Genomic DNA, 14256 nt, shown 5'->3' on the forward strand with positions numbered 1-14256 from the left:
GATGACTAAATAAGGAACTCTTTATAAATAGTAACCAAAGTGTAAGCAAAGGTTAAATTAAGTTGTTAAAGGGGTGAGATTGTACAGTTTCTTTTTCTCTTTCAAAAATATCTTTAATAGTATCAGTGTGTGTTTGCATACTCGCGTATCAGTGCGTGATCAAATAATTAAAAAACTTGACTGGGCCAACACAGCAACAGGAAATCGTAGGGCAGGGTTTGGGAAAATGGGAGGGACCGAAAGCCACCGACAGCCCAAGGCCGACTCCACCTGCAAGCAGCCTGCGGAGGAAGCGAGGCGGGGAGCGCCCACTAGCAGAGTAGAGCCGGGTCCCACCCACCCGCTGCGACATGCAAACGACCTGTGGAGCCTGTGGGCGGAGTCTGTGGGCGGAGTCTGTGGGCGGAGCCATTCATGAATGGTTCTGGGCGAGGGGCGGGGCCAGGCTTTGCCCGCAAGCTGCCGCCGATTGGCTGCCTCAGGGAGACGGGGTGGGCCCTGCTAGTGGCCCCGCCCCTCTTGAGCCATCGGGACAGGGAAGGATCGGATCAGGGCTCGGAGCTCCGCACCGGTGGCGTCGATCTGCTGCGCCGTCGGCCCCAGAGACGGAGCCGGAAGAGTCACGGACTGGCCCCCGCGTCCCTCTGTTCTCGAAGGGACTGGCCCCTTCCTCCCGGCCGGTCTTTCTCAGCCCCTCACCCAGCGGCCGGAGCCCCCAGCTCGGGCGGGACGGGCAGCCAGAGCTCCGGACCCGGAAGAGGCGCCATCTCCCGCCTCCGCCATGGAGCCCACCGCGCCGTCCCTTACCGAGGAGGACCTGACCGAAGTGAAGAAGGACGTGAGTAGCACAACCTTGCCCAGGCGCCGCCGAGGGCCGGGGGCGGGCGGGAGCGGGCGGCCACCTCGCGGGCGAGGAGAGCGGAAACCGCAGTCCGAGTCCGATGCGGAGGAGGAGCCTGCGGTTCGGAGAAGCAGAAGGTCCAGGCCGCGCAGGACCGGGACGAGCCCTGCATCCGAGAGACCTTGCTGGAGGTGAACCCCCGGTGACCGGTGAATGCACGTTTTAAATCACTGAATGCATGACTTCTCCGAAACCTTCTCGGTGGACCGTTGCTTCGCAGTCAGCTCTTGACCACTTCACCTTGGCCCCCTGTTGATCCTCCCCGCCACCCCAACCTTGCAACTGGGTTGTTAGGGATCCAAGACTCAGGTTCATCCTTAAGTCAAACTGTCTAGGCTGCTGTCTGGGGCACATAAAGGATCCCAGGCAGTGGAGCAATATGCGAAACTTGAAAAAGGGGTTGGGGGAAGCTCTACAGCTGAAAGCACGGTCTGGAATTCCCCTAGTAAGCAAACGCCCACATATTTAAATTTGGGTGGGGGGTGGGGTGAGTATTTGTAGAAGAGAATTAATTTACAGGTTCACGTTGAAAATATTCAGTAGCCAAATTCTGCTCTTCAGCTTGGATGCTGCAGAACTCACACATCTTAATAATTTGTAAAGAATGACTTTGTTGAAGTAATACTTGTGTCTCTTTTTCATTTGCTTTTAGTTACTTATTTTGCCATAGAGGATCTATATGAGTACCACTAAAGCACTTTATATTAACTCAACTTGAAAACAAACTCAATATAAAGTGGATTCTGGCTTTACACTGCAGTACCTATACAATGTGAACTACCCAGGGCAGCAAGTTTTTTAATTTATTTAATCAAGTACCTTCTTTCCCCTCCCCTGCAACTTTCATTACACTGAACTCATAATTACAGTTGAATGACTCATTAGCAGGAGGATACCAGGTCTGACTAGAACAGTGCCTTAGTTTCCTCCTGCAGATGTTTATGGAGCACTACGTGCAAAGTACTGTTACTGGGTCTGGAAAGATACAAAAAAATGACATTCAGGCCCCTGCTTTACATTCTATTTGAGATAACAATAGGACACTGATAACTACTATAGAACAAATGAGTGTTGTCTTATTCAAGATTTGTGCCAGTAAAATTAGGAACTTCAAGAGGTAGGCCTGCTGAATTATAGGTGTTGTGTCCCACACAATTTACATGTACCTGGTTAATCTTTACAACTCCTGAGGCAGATAAATGTCATTCCCATTTTACATATGATACAATGTAAAAACTACAAACTGAAACCCTGTAAGGTTAAGTGGGAGGATATAAAACCTGTATGCAAATACAGATGCGAAGCATGACTTCCAGGCCTTTATTTTTTTTCTCTTAGATAGATAATATCATTGGTACTACCATCTCTATAAAGTTCAATTCTCAACCATAGCAGAAATTCATAGCCTTAGGGAATAATGCATGGGTTTTAAGAGGTCTGTGAATAAATTGTATGTGTACATTTTTTCCTTCGAAAAATAATTTTAATGATATATTAAAATTAATATATCATTACTATTAATATTAATATTTTAATGATAATTTTAATAATTTTAATAAAATGGTTTATGACCTTAGACGTCTTAAAATTATCCACCTGGGCCTCCCCGGTGGCGCAGCGGTGGAGCGCTGGGTTGCGAAGCTGCCCGCAGCCTCTGCAGTTCCTGTTCGATCCCAGGCCGCTGGGTTGGATCCCCGCCCACCAGGCGAGGGTCCCACATGGTGCGCAGACCTCACCTGCCGCCTGCTGCTCCCCTGAGCAATGTACTTCGTCACTCTGCCTGTTCTACTCTCCGCTCTGGCTCCGGTGAACTCTCTCACCCTCCCGCACCTCTGACTGTACCCGGTGCTTGCATAAATAAATAAATAAATCTTTTAAAAATAATAATAAAATAAAATAATTTAAAAAAAATTATCCACCTATTTGGACTTCCTTCTTTTGCAACTCTAAATGCTTATTTATAGATATCTATTGAAATTCACTTTTAGAAATCCTGCACATTTCTTTGTGTAAAGTACTTTTTTTTAATTATTATTATTATCCTACCCCCAAAGCTGTTGGCTGTTCCAACTATATTCTCTTGCTTTGAAGAATAATATATCCGGGCCTCCCTGGTGGCACAGGCGGTTGAGCGCAGTGCTGTGAAGGTGTCCTCAGCCTCTGTGGCACTGGTTTGATCCTGGTCTGTTGGGAAGATACCCACATGGCGCAGCAGACCTCTGTCACGCCTGCTGCTCCCCTCAGCAGTGTATTTCAGTAGATCTGCCTGTTCTGTTCCCTGCTCTGTTTCTGGTGAATCCTCTCACCCTCCCACACATCTGGCCTGTACCCTGGTTCTTGTATGCATGAATAAATAAATCTTTAAAGAAAAAAAAAGAATAATATACCACCACCCATCCTCCTGGATACTGCCTCTTCCTCACTGCCTTCCTCTTCCTCACTTCTTCCTCATCGTCCTCATCTTTTTGGTTGAATTGCTGAATTGGTATTTTATCAATCTGGGTTATAAGCTGTTGTGAGGCTGATACTATAGTAGATAAAGTCTGACTGTTTAAATATTTAAAAGTAAGACAATTCTAGTTTAAAAAGAGCTTGATTTCTTGGGGGAGAGGGAGACAGACTAAAATGATAATTATAAATCACAGAAAAAGTGCAATGAAGTTTACTTTCACCCAAACATTATCTATTTGGCACCCTTGGCAGGATAGGCAGTGTTGATTCTTCCTTGCTTCAAAACTATGGGTCCTTAGGGGCCTCCCTGGTGGTGCAAGGGGTAAGACGCAACCTATGAAGCTATCCGCAGCCACTGCAGCATGAGTTCAATTCTCCCACCAGCCAGGGAGCAACCCACATGGCGCAGCAGACTTTTCCTGTCTCACCCGCTGCTCCCCTCAGCAGTGTATTTCACTCAGTCTGCCTGTTCTGCTCCCCGCTCTGTCTCTAGCGAATTCTTTAGCTCCCCACACCTCTGGCCTGTACCCCAGTTCTTGTATGAATAAATAAATAAATCTTAAAAACATATATATAGGTCCTTAGAGTTAAAACAAATGTATAATTAAAAATTACAGTAAGTGGGCCTCCCCGGTGGTGCAGCGGTTGAGCACTGGGTTGCGAAGCTGCCCGCATCTCTGCGGCGCCGGTTCGATCCCCGGCTGCTCCCAGGCCACCGGAGGAGGGTCCCACATGGCGCGCAGACCTCTCCTGCCGCCCGCTGCTCCCCTCAGCAGTGTACTTCGGTCCTTCTGCCTGCTCTGCTCCCCGCTCTGGCTCTGGCGAATTCTCTCACCCTCCCGCGCTTCTGATTGTACCCAGTGCATGTACAAACAAAAACGAACAAACGAATAAATAAATAAATAAAACATGCCTCTATTTAAAAAAAAAAAAATTACAGTAAGTGTGAGGAAAGAGAAAGAACCTGAAGTGTAGAGAGGTTAAGTAACTGACCCCAGCTTTACAGAAGTATGTAGTTGGCTTGAGATTCAAGATTTGAACTGAGGTTGTTGTGAGTCCACGATTCTTCCAGGATTCAGAAACATTATTCTTTAAGTCAGGATTAGAAAGCAGTGTTTCAAATTTTTATGAAATTAAACTGACATTTTAATATTAGTAGAATTTATATAACTTTCAGTTTTCTCTTGAAAAATTGGAAGATCTAGTTGATACATGAAGGGGAGGAGACAAGAAGGAAGCATACCTACGTGTCTTGTTAATAGATATAGTACCCTGTCTTGTTATAGGACCCTGAACTAGGGCAATGCTAATAACAGATGAAGTGAAAGGGCAGATTCGATATATACAAAGGGTAGATTGGCAGGACTTGGCGGGTGGGTGAATAGATGTTGCTAGTGAATAAAATGAAAAGTTGGGATGAGTTGTGGATTTATAGCATGGTTGGATGGATAATAGTACTCTAAATGACCTCACATATGAGAGGGACAGATAGGAGAAAATAACAAGTTGGGTTTTGGACAGTTTGAATTTGAAGTACTTTTGGGATGTCTAGATGCATCACATAAGCACCAGTAAGCAAATTCAGGAATCATCAGCATATAGGTGGTAGAAATGATAACAGATGAGGTTTTTCAAGTTAATCTTTTAAATTCAGTCTTCTCTCTCTCCATCCCCACAGCTTAAATTCATACATTCAGCAAGTCTATTTAAGATATAGTAGCAATCTTCTAACTGGTTTTTGAACCATATTTGCTCTCTCTAGTCATCTGCAAAGGTTTTCATATCGCTTCTTATTTACAAACCTTTGATTACTCTTTTCGCTACAGGGAAATGTGTGTTTCTCAGATTATTATAAAAATTCTTCTATGCTCCAGCCCATTTTCATTGCCAGCTTTATTCCTTACCACCCTCTCATTTGCACCCTGCATTCCAGCTACCTATTCTTGCTATTTCCCCGCTGCTCACCTTCATGTCTCTGGCTCAAACTAATTATAAACTAAGTTATCCTTCCTGTCCTAACTGTTCTGTTCCTGGATTCCTTAATGAATGGTGACTAAAATGTGTGGTTGGGCCTCCCTGGTGGCACACCAGGTTAAGCACCGCACTATGAAGCAATCCGCAGCCTCTGCAGCACAAGTTCAATCCCCGGCCGGCCAGGGAGCAACCCACATGGTGCAGCAGACCTCTCCTGTCTCCCCGCTGCTCCCCTCAGCAGTGTATTTCAGTCAGTCTGCCTGTTCTGTTTCCATCTCTGTCACTGGTGAATCCTCTAACCCCCCACATCTTTGGCCTGTACACCAGCTCTTATATGCATAAATACATAAATCTTTAAAAAAATAAAAATAAAAAAATAAAGTGTGTGGTTGTCTGTCGTCTCATCTTCACCCCTGCATGTGGCCTCAGCACACCTGCCTATGTTCACAGAGCCAGACCCTCTAGATTCAACTGGCCCTTCCTCACAATAGTATAGTCTTAATTTATAGATTTGCAGATGAGATCAGAGCAAGATAAGCTGTGAGGAATGTCTAGTTTGGGACCTATTTCTGTCTACTTGGACCCTCATCTTAATTAGCATGCCTTTTAGTAGATCTGGGTCTCCTAACTTCAAAACATTTTCTCACACCTCTGGTGTAGAGGTTAAGTCTCAGCACTGTCGAGCTATTGCCAGCCACTGCAGCATGAGTCAATAATCCCCGGCCTGGGAGCTATCCCACATGGCACAGCAGACTTCTCCTGCCTCGCCCGCTGCTCCCCTCAGCAATGTATTTCAGTAGATCTGCCTGTTCTGCTCCCTACTTTGTCTCTGGTGAATCCTCTCACTTCCGCCCCACCTTGACCTAGACCCCAGTTCTTGTATGCATAAATAAATAAAATTAAATCTTTATTTAAAAAAAGATTTCTGATAATCAGTTGCCTACGTGATTTCCTTAGGTGCTTAAAAAATAACATTGAAGCATATTTTATGTCTTTTAGGCTTTAGAAAATTTGCGTGTGTACCTGTGTGAAAAAATCATAGCTGAGAGACATTTTGATCATTTACGTGCAAAAAAAATTCTAAGTAGAGAAGACACTGAAGAAATTTCTTGCCGAACATCAAGTCGAAAAAGGGCTGGAAAATTGTTAGACTACTTACAAGAAAACCCCAAAGGACTTGATACCCTGGTTGAATCCATTCGACGAGAGAAAACACAGAACTTCCTGATACAGAAGATTACAGATGAAGTACTGAAACTCAGAAATATAAAACTAGAACTTTTGAAAGGTAAGATATCTTAGAAATGCAAAAGTTCATGTAAAGGTAACGTTTTTAAAAGAAAAATGCAGAGTGAAACAAAAACCCCAAAATGATCATTTTCCTTTAATTCAGAAAATTTAGGTTTCAAAATAACATTCAATTTGCATTTTTTTACCTTTATTACTTTGAAAAAGTGAAACATTACTCAATATATTGTGTTTCTTTTTTTTAATGTAGAAGAACTGGGTGTAGGCCAGACGAGAGAGAGAATTCACCAGAGACAGAGTGGGGAGCAGAACAGGTGGATTTACTGAAATGTACTGAGGGCAAGACAGGGGAAGTCTGCTGTGCAATATGTAGGTTAGTTTCCTGGCTGGGGAATCGAACTTAGGCCATAGTGGTAATAGTGCTGAGACTTAACCCTTAGCCCACCAGGGATATATTGTATTTAGGCCACCACTATATTGTATTTCTGTTCTCTTAACAATACCATTTATAAAAAGCTTACCTATAATGAAATTCCAGTATACACATGGGGTTTGTGGTTTCTAAACTCAGCAGAATGTAAAATTAATGTCTCCAAAAGCAACTCCTGGAAATGCATGTCACTTATAAAAGACAGTATGTAAGCAAAGCATTTTTGCAGTTCCGACACTGGTAATTTTTCTCACACCAACTGATCATAAAATGAAGTAATTGACTTAAATTTATAGGAATTAAGTTGTATAAAATACATGTAACCTTTAACACTAGAATCATGCTCAGTTTTGACAAGGGAGGCTTGGGAACCAAGGTTGACTAGGGAATAGCAAATTCACCTCTCTCATTTCACCCTCACCCCAGAGGACACACCCACTTTTGCAGTGCTATCTAGAATTGCCTGCACAATTTGAATTCCCCCTTCCTCTGAATCCCTGTCTATGTCTCTCTCTCCAGAACATTTACGATAAAGTTGAATATGATACAGCACTACTCCAGCTGATGTAAGCACTGAGGATACAAAATGAGAAATTAAAGGAACTTGCAGTCTATAAGACCATGCTGGAACTCATTAGAAGTTTCCCCTCCTGCGGTGTATTTAAGGAAATAGTTCCTATAGCATGGGACTGAAATGCCGAATGTATTGTGAAGTTCAAAAACTAGTGGGGAAAATGACATATAAATATACATTATACACTTGCTATGTTTTACATAAAATATGTCAACCCAGAAAATTCTGTACCTGTAGACGTTCAGGTTAAATAGTTTCTAAACCCAGCAGAAAAATGGTGTTTGTGTTTTTTCTACTTGAGGCTGATTATTGGTGGTAACTTTTGGGTATGATAAAATTCTTTGATCAGAACAACCATTGTTATTTAAGTGAGTTGCCTGTTAGATTAAAAAACAGGACATTATTGTGAAAAGGAGTCCTGGGTTCTAGTTCTTACTTTCTCATGAAGTAGTCCTGCAATGTGGGGCATTACTTAACCCTACTGTGCCTCTCTTTTCTGTAATAGTGGAGACTATCCCAGATCTAAAATTCCTTCCACTTGTAACACCTGTGAATCAAGAATTAACAATTGGCAGGAATTAGCTGGTAGAATTTTAACATATGCCCTGTTTAAATTTTGTTTTTTATTGGATAATTTTTTTTTTTGTATGAGATGCTGTAGGATATTTATTAGTTATGAAAGCTATTATTTAATGAAAATTTCTAGGGGGTACTTTTCATTTTTTTCCTCTGATCTTCAAGGGTTAAGTATATAAGTGTACAAATTAAATGTGAATTAGATCATTTATCTTCCTTGAGACTATTTCCTTATCTAGAAAATGTAAATAGTAGAATACTTCATGATTATTGGGAAAAGCAAATGAATTAGGCCAGAATTTATCAATTACTGTTTAAATTATGGTTATAATCTTTAAAAAGTTACAAATATGGACATAGACTCAAGGTGGTTTTTATATTTTGGTTTTTTATTGACATCTGAATAATTTTATTGTAGGACAGAAATATAGCAGCTGTGAACCTTTTCCAGATGGAGCCACAAACCACCTCTCTAGATCAAATTCAGATGAGAGTACTTTCCCTGAAAAGCTGAGAGCGTCCAGTGTTATATACCATCCAGAAGGAGAATCCAGCACAGCCCCCTTTTTTTCTACTCATTCTTCTCTGAATTTGCCTATTCTAGAAACAGGCAGAACTGAAAATCCCACCTTCTCTTCAACTACACTTCCTAGACCTGGGGACCCTGGGGCTCCTCCTTTGCCACCAGACCTACAGTTAGAAGAAGAAGGAACTTGTGGAAACTCTAGCGAGATCTTTCTGCCCTTAAGATCACGACGTCCTCTTTTGCCACAATGACAGTTTGTTGCCTTTTAGGTATTTTTTATAATGACAAAAAACATTTGAAAAGGTATAAATCTTTTTATAAAATTGCTATAATGATTTATTAACATTTCGTACATGTCTTAAAATACAGTGTAAGCACATTTTGTAAATAGAATTTTTTAGAATAAAAGAAGCATAGTTTTAGGTAGCTAAAATCATGTGCTTTTCAGTATTTCTATTTTGTTTTTCATTTTTGATGTATTTCAGTGTTTTCAAATTTTTATGTTCTAAGACTAATTTTAATGGGGACCACATCTCTATTTGAGAATAAGACTCTTGGGCTGGGAATAATGTTTATTCTCAGTGTGTTTGTGCTAGATGTTTCCACAGATTTATAGTCATTTCCCATCATTTGGCAGTAAATTTTCAGAACTAAGCTGTTTATTTAGTAGTAAAACCAGTCACTGGTAGGGAAGTGGTCAATGTACTGAGAAGAGTTTCTTTCCCACTCAGTTGGGCTTTCAGGTATTTAACAGAGTCCCCTTCCAGTGCGGAGAGTATCCAATGGAGCTTAAGCCACCCAAGATCTCAACTTATTAACCCTGCTAATTAATACTACCTTCTAAAATTTTCAGTGTTATATCACTTTCATTCCTAAAGTAAACTCTTGGCAGAAACCTCAGTTATTACATGTAATTTGATGAGATTTTTAAAAATACATCTCTGTATTTTTTATTATCTTTTAATAATAAGGACCACAGCACAGTTGAAATAACTGGGGGAAAAGTTTGTGTGTGTATGTATGATAATTCTGTTTTCAATAATATTTGGGCTAAGTGGGCCATTAGCTAGATTTGTCTTTTTGATACATAACAAAATTTGACTAATTTTCCTCATTTATAAATTTATGTTCTCATTGTTTTTATTTAAATTATTCTACCCATTTTATAGCATCTATGTCACATGTATTCCCATTACTTACGAAAAGCAGAGATGGAAATGTGCTATTAGTAATAGAAGTTTTTAAATCTTAGGGCTGTTTTGGAAGCTTCAACTACCAACAGTAAATAAATATCTGAAATACTTGGTATTTATGTACCAATTTTTATAGAAAATATTACTTCAAGTTGTGATATTAAGATTTCTGAATAGCCTGATGAATTTATCAATCACGAAGAAAGTTGGTATATTGTTTTTAAAATTTTTTTTAAAGATTGGATAACTTATAGTACATTTTTTAAGCATTATGGAGAAACATGTTTTCCCTCTAGCATACCATAAGAATGGCATTGCATTAAAGAAATCACTTTAAAAACAGAAACAGACTTTATATTTCATTCAGTATACATTTAATTGATGTGTGGTTACTTAAAAAAAACTAAACAGGAATTACTCAGAATCGAAGCTCATAATTTAAATATACAATAGCACCTTTTTTTGTAGTTTATTACAGAGATTTCTTTCAGATTGTTGGCTAACTACATAGATAATGAAATTAAGATTTTAACAAACTTGGCCTTTCAAGTTTTCTGAATCCTATAAGTCAGTTTTTTTCCTTCACACACTGAAAACAGGCATTGTCAAAAATGTATGAATTGTAATAACAGAATGAGTGACACAGTGCAACTAGTTACTAGGTTGATTAATTGGCAGTTGAAACGTTACTCTTCACTGATAAGCAGCTTTTTATTTTAATTAAGTCCAGATTATCAATCTTTTTTTTTGTGGTTAGTGATTTTTGTCGCCTGTTTAGAAATCTTTGCCTAGCCCAATGTCATGATGACAGTATACTGTGTTTTCTTCTGGAAACTTATTTTAATTTCACAGCTCTGTAATCCATTACAAAGTAATTTTTGTGTGTGGTATAAAGTCGAAATCAATTCTTAGCACTCCTATCTTTACCTAAGTAATAGAAAAGGGAACAGGAAATTTCAGACTGTAGTCTGATCTTTTATAACTAAATAAATATGTTCACTATTTAGTTGGGGGCGGGTGGAGAAAATCAAGCCATGAAGCAAATCAATCTGTAATTTTTAAGGGGGGACCTTCTGAAAGAAAAATGAATTTAAGCACAGACAATACTTAATAACTTAAGTGCAACTCCTAAAATACTCTGATTTTGCCATGCTATTAAATTATCAGACAAATTGTCCTTTATTTCAGTGGTTCCCAACTGCTGTTCCTTTTAGAATCACTTGGAGAGCTTTTAAAGATCCCAATGCCCAGGTTGCACCCACAGCAATTAAATCAGAATGTTTGGGTGTGGAAACCAGACATCAAAGTTTATTAAGATTTCCAAGTAATTCCAGTGTGCAACAATACCTGGAAGCCACTGCCTTATTGGATGCCAAATACTGTGCTTGGTTTCCACATGTGTGGTCTTGCTTTTAATCCTAATAACCCTGCAAGGTAGGTTTTTTTGCCACTTGTTTTTATAGATGAGTAATAAATTCAAGATAAATGGCACAAAATCATACAGCTTTTTAGAATTGAAATCTGGTGGTGTCTGACTCAAAAATCAATGTTCTTTCCACAATTTCAAGCTCACTTATTGGCATTTCATAAGTGGCATAAAGTTGGTGGTAATTATGGGTTCCCCCCCCACTCTTAAGTTCAATAATTATTGATTATACTTATTCTAGATGTTGGAGATACAATAACAAATAAGACAGTATATTTTCTAGAACACATTCTAGATGGAGGAGAAAATTAGAAAATAAATCCAGATAATTCAAGATTCTGTGAGTACAATATAAGGCATGGGTGAGCTAAAAAGTAACTTGAGAAAAGAGTCTTGATAGCACTCTCAGGGGAGTCTTCAGAGCAGGTAACATGTGAACTATAACCTAAATCATAAGAGCACTAGTGTAGAATATCTTGTGCCGGAAAGGAAGTGCTCAAAGAATGATGGGAGGATGTTCAGACTGCACAGAAACCAGTTTGAAGGCTTTTGCAGACCACAGCTGGGATAATTTCAACATCAAAATAATAATAATGCCACTCCACCACGCCGAACTGTGCCCTGCTGGCTCCACACGACCTGCCGTGACCATCACAGCCACCCTTCAGCAGCAGGAATATGGCATTTGATGAGCAGCAATGACTTTGCTGACTACATGAAAGAACTAGGTGTTGGAATGGCTCTGTGAGAAATGGATGCAATGACCAAATCAGATTGTGTCATCCGTGTTTCTGGCAAACACCTCACGGTAAAAACCGAGAGCACTTTGAAACAGTTTTCATGTAATTTGGGAGAGAAGTTTGAAGAAATTACAGCAGAGTTTTGGGCAGAGAAAAAAAAATTGCAACTTTACAAATGGTTCTTTTGTCCAACATCAAGAATGGGATGAGAAGGAAAGCAGAAGAAGAAGAAAATGGGAAGATGAGGAATTAGTGGTAAAATGTACCATGAACAATGTCACCTGTATTTGGGGCTCTGAAGAAATAGAATAAAAGTTCCATATCATTTTGGACAGGAATTAGCTTCAAGGATGAACAAGCTCAATTGAAGGAACAAATCTCCACACTGCGTTTTATTATTACTGTTATCATCATTACTGAAATCAATTATCTTTATCACAAATATTTTACATGCAACTATGTCAAAGTGTTGGTTTCATTAAGCTCAATCCTTTGGTTAGTAAATAAATGAAAATGAAATAATAAAATGAAAGTACAAATGAAAGTAATAAATAATGACTCATTGCTAAATAGAAAATGAGTTACTAATATAAATAAGTAATTTGTTGAAATATATAATATTTACAAAGACTAAAAGTAACTCCCTACAAAACACATTAATTACAAAGGAGCAAAAAGGTAAATTTATAGAAGGGAAATCTGGCAGATACCACCTTAAATAAAAAAATCAAAGTTCAAATTATCAATACCAGGAGCAAATTGAAATCACATGCTTCCTGATAGGTTGCAATGGGAACACACCACTTCTTTTTTTAATTTATTTTAAAGATTTATTTTTATGTATACAAGAAGTAGGATGTAGGCCAGAGGTACGGGGGGGTGAACGTATTCACTATAGACAGAGTGGGGAGCAGAACAGGCAGATCTACTGAAACACGCTATTGAGGGGAGCAGCGGTCAAGACAGGAGCATTAGCTCCATGCGGGTTAGCTCCCTGGGAATCAAACTAAGGCGGTGGCAGTGATAGCGTTGAGCCTAACCCCTGAGCCACCAGGAAGGTCAGGAACACACCACTTCTAAGATATTCCTGCCAAAGTATCATAACCTGAACTAAAATAATAGGAAACATCAGTCAACCTCAAAAATGAGGCATCTTCAAGAGTAAATAATTGGCCAACAATCTAAAATGTGAACGTCACGAAAGTTAAATACTAAGAAACCATTCTAAGTTGAAAGAGACGAGACGTGAACACAGAATAGAATACATGAATCTGAACTTACTTATTTTTGCATAGAGCTGGGGTGTAGGCCAGAGGTGTGAGGGGTGAGAGGATTCACCAGAGACATAGTGGGGAACAGAACAGGTGGATTGATTGAAATACACTGCTGATGGGAGCAGTGGGCGAGACAGGAGAGGTCTGCTGCGCCATATGTGGGTGTTCTCCCTGGCAGGAGATGGAACTCAGGCCTTAATGGTAATAGCACTGAGATGCTAAGACTAACCTCTAGGCACCAGGGAGGCCCTGAATCTGAACTGATTTAAAGATCATTCAGTGTTAAGAAAACTGAAAGAAAGAAAGAAAACACCTCAATTGCCTGAGCAAATGATAAGGGTAGTGAAGATAGAATTAGTATAAAGTATTTGTGGATTTGAATTTTTTTTTTTAAGTTTGAAATAACAAGCTGACTTTTATACTGAGCACCTGGATTAATAATAGTGTAACTTAGGGCCTCCTGGTGGCACAGGGGGTTAAAGACACAGTACTATCAAGCTATCGCCAGCCACTGCAGCATGAATTCAATCCCCGGTGCGTCAGGGAGCAACCCAATTGGCACAGCAGACCTCACCTGTCTCACCTGCTGCTCCCCTCAGCAGTGTATTTCAGTAGATTTGCCTGTTCTGCTCCCCACTCTCTGGTGGGGTGAATCCTCTTACTCCCCTGCCTGTCCTCCCACTCCCGCACCTCTGGTCTACACCCTACCTCTTGTATGCATAAATAAATCTAAAAAAAAAAAATGGTGTAACTTAGAGATGGCAAAGACTGTGGGAAATGTGGTGTGCTAAGAGTAGAGAATGAAGAGTTCAATTCTGGGTGTATTTGACATTTATTTATTGCTGTTATATACCACCTCAAAGCTTAGTGACTCATGATTCTGCAAACTGGATTGGACTTGTTAGCTTCATGGTTCTTCTGATGGTTTATCCTGGGGTCATCC

The 14256-nt window shown here is 40.1% G+C and overlaps 1 protein-coding gene across 1 annotated transcript; it reads left to right on the forward strand.

The window, feature by feature from the left end:
* Window positions 1-528: 528 nt before the first annotated feature.
* Window positions 529-12589, forward strand: BCL10 (BCL10 immune signaling adaptor). Its single transcript, XM_037500239.2, has 3 exons — window positions 529-838; window positions 6326-6614; window positions 8573-12589. Exons 1-3 carry the CDS (start codon window positions 782-784, stop codon window positions 8929-8931), a joined length of 705 nt encoding a protein of 234 aa, XP_037356136.1. The 5' UTR covers window positions 529-781; the 3' UTR covers window positions 8932-12589.
* The last annotated feature ends 1667 nt before the right edge of the window (window positions 12590-14256 follow it).

Source organism: Talpa occidentalis, unplaced genomic scaffold, assembly GCF_014898055.3.
Source record: "Talpa occidentalis isolate TD23 unplaced genomic scaffold, MPIMG_talOcc4v2.1 talOcc4.9, whole genome shotgun sequence".
In the NCBI taxonomy this organism is placed as follows: Eukaryota; Metazoa; Chordata; class Mammalia; order Eulipotyphla; family Talpidae; genus Talpa; species Talpa occidentalis.

Coding starts and splice junctions, on each gene's coding strand:
- BCL10 (XM_037500239.2), top strand. CDS start 782: ATGGAGCCCACCGCGCCGTCCCTTACCGAGGAGGACCTGACCGAAGTG. Junction 839..6,325: donor TGACCGAAGTGAAGAAGGAC/GTGAGTAGCACA, acceptor TATGTCTTTTAG/GCTTTAGAAAATTTGCGTGT. Junction 6,615..8,572: donor AAAACTAGAACTTTTGAAAG/GTAAGATATCTT, acceptor ATTTTATTGTAG/GACAGAAATATAGCAGCTGT.